At 52.0% G+C, this 4,254-nt stretch overlaps 1 protein-coding gene across 1 annotated transcript; it reads left to right on the top strand.

Annotated features, from left to right (window-relative positions):
- Nucleotides 1-1,238: 1,238 nt before the first annotated feature.
- GPR148 (G protein-coupled receptor 148) lies at nt 1,239-2,626 on the top strand. Its single transcript, XM_003309244.4, has one exon. It carries the CDS (start codon nt 1,442-1,444, stop codon nt 2,483-2,485), a length of 1,044 nt encoding a protein of 347 aa, XP_003309292.1. The 5' UTR covers nt 1,239-1,441; the 3' UTR covers nt 2,486-2,626.
- Nucleotides 2,627-4,254: the final 1,628 nt, after the last annotated feature.

Below are 4,254 nucleotides of genomic sequence, written 5' to 3'. Positions count from 1 at the left end.
CGTGGCCTTGGGCTACGGAGGGCGTGGTCCCAGGGCTGCGATGATGGTGGTCCGGGGCTGTGGTGGGCGTGGCCCCGGGCTGCGGCGGGCGTGGTCCCCAGGCTGCGATGGACGTGGTCAGGGGCGGTTCTGGGCGTGGTCCCTGGGCTGCGGTGGACGTGGTCTCGGGCTGTGACGAGCATGGTCCCTGGGCAGCAGTGGACGTGGTCTCACACCCAGCGTCTGAAATTTCTGCCTCTTCCTGGCCCTAAAAATATCCTGCCTGTTCCCACGCGGCTCCTGCCTTCTGGAGCAGTCTGCCAGGCCGGCGGTGGGTGTTGGGCAGGGGTCTCAGGCTGCCAGCAGCCAAGTGCAGCCCGTTCTGCAGTGATGACAGGGATCTGTGGGCAGAGGGGACCGAGCCTCGGAGGATGCTGTAGGTGGGAGAGCTAACATTGACTCAGCATTTACTTCAGGCTATGCACTGTGCTGAGTCCCTTACCTCTGGGCTTCCGCAACGTTTCCCTGAGGTCAGTGTGGTTGGCATTCGTGTTTCACAGATAAGGAAACTGGAACAAAGCTTTTCAAGGCCACGCAGCCAACACCTCGAGAGAGGGGGAGAGCTTGTTCACTTGAACTGGATCCCCAAACACCAACAGCCACCCTGGCCACTGGCTCTGACTGAGCTCACCCCACCCCCGACAAGCCAGGTGCCTGGGGAACCTGCCTTCCATTCCTCCCCACTAGCTCCTATGAGGTCTCTGCCTGCCAGGCCTCCTCCTCCCCAGAGGAAGGGACGTTTCTACCACACAGCGACCCCACAAGTCAGCTGAGATTTTGGGGGCACCGAATACTCACATGGAGCCCTGAGTGGAAGGGGTGTAGGAGTCACACTCACACGCATGCACAGGGTCACCCTGAGCTGGAGACCATACCCAAGGCTCTGTGAGGAAATGTGAGTGCGCCCAGGCCCCTCCAGCCTGGTCCAATTTGCTGAGCCTCTAGCTCGACAGAGGTCAGACCAGGTCTACAGCCCAGCGATCCTAGTTCCAGGCAGCTGCTCCTTCCTTTCTAGGAGGGCAGCCCGGAATATAATCCAGTGTGGTGAGAATCCATTGCACACTCCCTGTGAGCCAAGCAGACAGGTTTGGGGGCCACTGAGATAGGGGACACTTCTGGAGGGGTCAGTGACTGCAAAATGGTGGCAGTGGGATGATCTGTTATGTCTACCCACGCACATGCAGCTGCACAGTTGCAGAGATGTGAATGCAGGAAGCCAGGTGTGAGTCTGAATTCACATTGGTTTTTTTATCTTTATTAAGCAGTCATTCCTAAGGCCTGCCCAAGTCTGGCATCTCTACAGAGGAGTGGTGCCATCAGGACCCCTGTGGGGCAGATCAACACTCAAGGCAGGTGCAGAATCAACAACCTGTGACAAAGCCAGCCATCCCTGCCAGGAAGCATGGGGGATGAGCTGGCACCTTGCCCTGTGGGCACTACAGCTTGGCCGGCCCTGATCCAGCTCATCAGCAAGACACCCTGCATGCCCCAAGCAGCCAGCAACACTTCCTTGGGCCTGGGGGACCTCAGGGTGCCCAGCTCCATGCTGTACTGGCTTTTCCTTCCCTCGAGCCTGCTGGCTGCAGCCACACTGGCTGTCAGCCCCCTGCTGCTGGTGACCATCCTGCGGAACCAACGGCTGCGACAGGAGCCCCACTACCTGCTCCTGGCTAACATCCTGCTCTCAGACCTGGCCTACATTCTCCTCCACATGCTCATCTCCTCCAGCAGCCTGGGTGGCTGGGAGCTGGGCCGCATGGCCTGTGGCATTCTCACTGATGCTGTCTTCGCCGCCTGCACCAGCACCATCTTGTCCTTCACCGCCATTGTGCTGCACACCTACCTGGCAGTCATCCATCCTCTGCGCTACCTCTCCTTCATGTCCCATGGGGCTGCCTGGAAGGCAGTGGCCCTCATCTGGCTGGTGGCCTGCTGCTTCCCCACATTCCTTATTTGGCTCAGCAAGTGGCAGGATGCCCAGCTAGAGGAGCAAGGAGCTTCATGCATCCTACCACCGAGCATGGGCACCCAGCCAGGATGTGGCCTCCTGGTCATTGTTACCTACACCTCCATTCTGTGCGTTCTGTTCCTCTGCACAGCTCTCATTGCCTACTGTTTCTGGAGGATCTATGCAGAGGCCAAGACTTCAGGCATCTGGGGGCAGGGCTATTCCCGGGCCAGGGGCACCCTGCTGATCCACTCAGTGCTGATCACATTGTACGTGAGCACAGGGGTGGTGTTCTCCCTGGACATGGTGCTGACCAGGTACCACCACATTGACTCTGGGACTCACACATGGCTCCTGGCAGCTAACAGTGAGGTACTCATGATGCTTCCCCGTGCCATGCTCCCATACCTGTACCTGCTCCGCTACCGGCAGCTGTTGGGCATGGTCCGGGGCCACCTCCCATCCAGGAGGCACCAGGCCATCTTTACCATTTCCTAGAGTTCTTGAGTCCACAGTCTGGCAAGCTGAGGTTAAAAATCATATGTTGAATGCAGCAGTGTCCACTTATGACTAACTTCTTAGAACAGCACAATATAATAGTGGAATTGGGCCTTTCAGAAGACCTCAACTGATGATTTTCACCATTTTGACAGTTTTTAAGTAGAGAAAGCTCTCTTATGACACTGAAATCCTACTTGGAAATGGAAGCAAGTAAAGGCAATCAAGCAGGGCTCTGGTCTAAGTCAAGCCTTGATCTGTGTCCCTCCAATGGCTTGCTGCACACCCTCCCTGGCCACTGTGGATGCATCCTTGCTGACCAACACACAGAAGCCAAAATGTTGCTGACAGTGAGAACCACGGAGGTAAGCAAGCAGAGCTGCTGAGTCCTGGGACCATGAGCTCTATCTGAGCAGCCACTCAGGATGTGGGAGGGAGGAAAGGAAGCCAACGATCCACAACAGTGGAGAGTGTCATGGAGATACCACTATAAAGCTGGAGTGTGCAAGGGTTACACTCTCACAATAAAGGTAAATGATAACCTAACCTTACAGAAGGGGTCAGCAAGGGAGTTTGCCTGCCTTGACATTCGTGCTGTGTAGAAGAAGAAGAAAATTCCTCGAGAATTCTTAAGTAGAAGCCACTCTTCAGACAGTTTTAGAGCTAGGCTTCAAATTATGTTAGTGGTAAAAAGACCTCAGTCTGCGGTTGGTGTGGTTCTCCTGGACGATCTGAGCTTCAACTTAGGCTGCAGAGAATTTCCAGAGTCAAAGAACCTCAAATAATGGAGTTGCACATGGTCAAATCTCACAAAACCACATAGGGAGATAAGGCACCATGAATGAGAGCAAGAAGAAACAAGAAGACAGCAGCATCATACCACAGCTCCTTGAATTATCAACACTGGGTTAATATAAAAATGTTCAAGATGTTTTAAGACATTAATAATGACATGAAAATATGAGCAGGGATAATACTTTTTTTAAAATAACCAAGAAAATTTGGAAAATATTTAAATAGAACTTCTTGAAACAAAAATATTAGAATTATGAGTTGAATTTAATATGGATTAAAGAGCATGTTAGACACAACTGGAAACAGATTCTGCAAATCGTGAGAGAGGTCCAGATAAATTACCTAAAATGCAGCCCACAGGGACAAAGAGACAACCATATAAAAGAGAGATTAAGAGACATTGAGGTTGGGATGGAAAAGACTAACATACATTTAATTTGGGAACACAATACAGAAAATGTAGGAGGGGAAATATTTGAAGCGATAACAGCTGAGGATTTTTTCAGATTTGTTTAAAGATATCAAACTTCAGATCTGAGAAATCTAACCAATTATAAATAAGATAAACGACCAATAACCCACGTTGAAGCACATGATGCGAAACTGCAAACAGCTAAATACAAAGACAAGATATTTAAAGCAGGCAGAGATAAAAGACAAAAGAACAGCAATTAAACTCACCTTGACTTCTCAAACAATGAAAGAGACCAGCCTGACCAACATGGTGAAACCCCGTCTCTACTAAAAATACAAAAAAAATTAGCCGGGCTTGGTGGCGGGCGCCTGTAGTCCCAGCTACTCCAGAGGCTGAGGCAGGAGAATGGCGTGAACCCGGGAGACGGAGCTTTCAGTGAGCCGCGATCACGCCACTGCACTCCAGCCTGGGCGACAGAGCAAGACTCCGTCTCAAAAAAAACAAAAAAAAAAAATTAGCCAGGCCTGGTGGCATGTGCTGTCAGCTACAGGAGGCTGAG

This window comes from Pan troglodytes, chromosome 13 (assembly GCF_028858775.2).
Source record: "Pan troglodytes isolate AG18354 chromosome 13, NHGRI_mPanTro3-v2.0_pri, whole genome shotgun sequence".
NCBI lineage: Eukaryota > Metazoa > Chordata > Mammalia > Primates > Hominidae > Pan > Pan troglodytes.
This window is presented reverse-complemented; position numbering and strand designations above follow the sequence as displayed.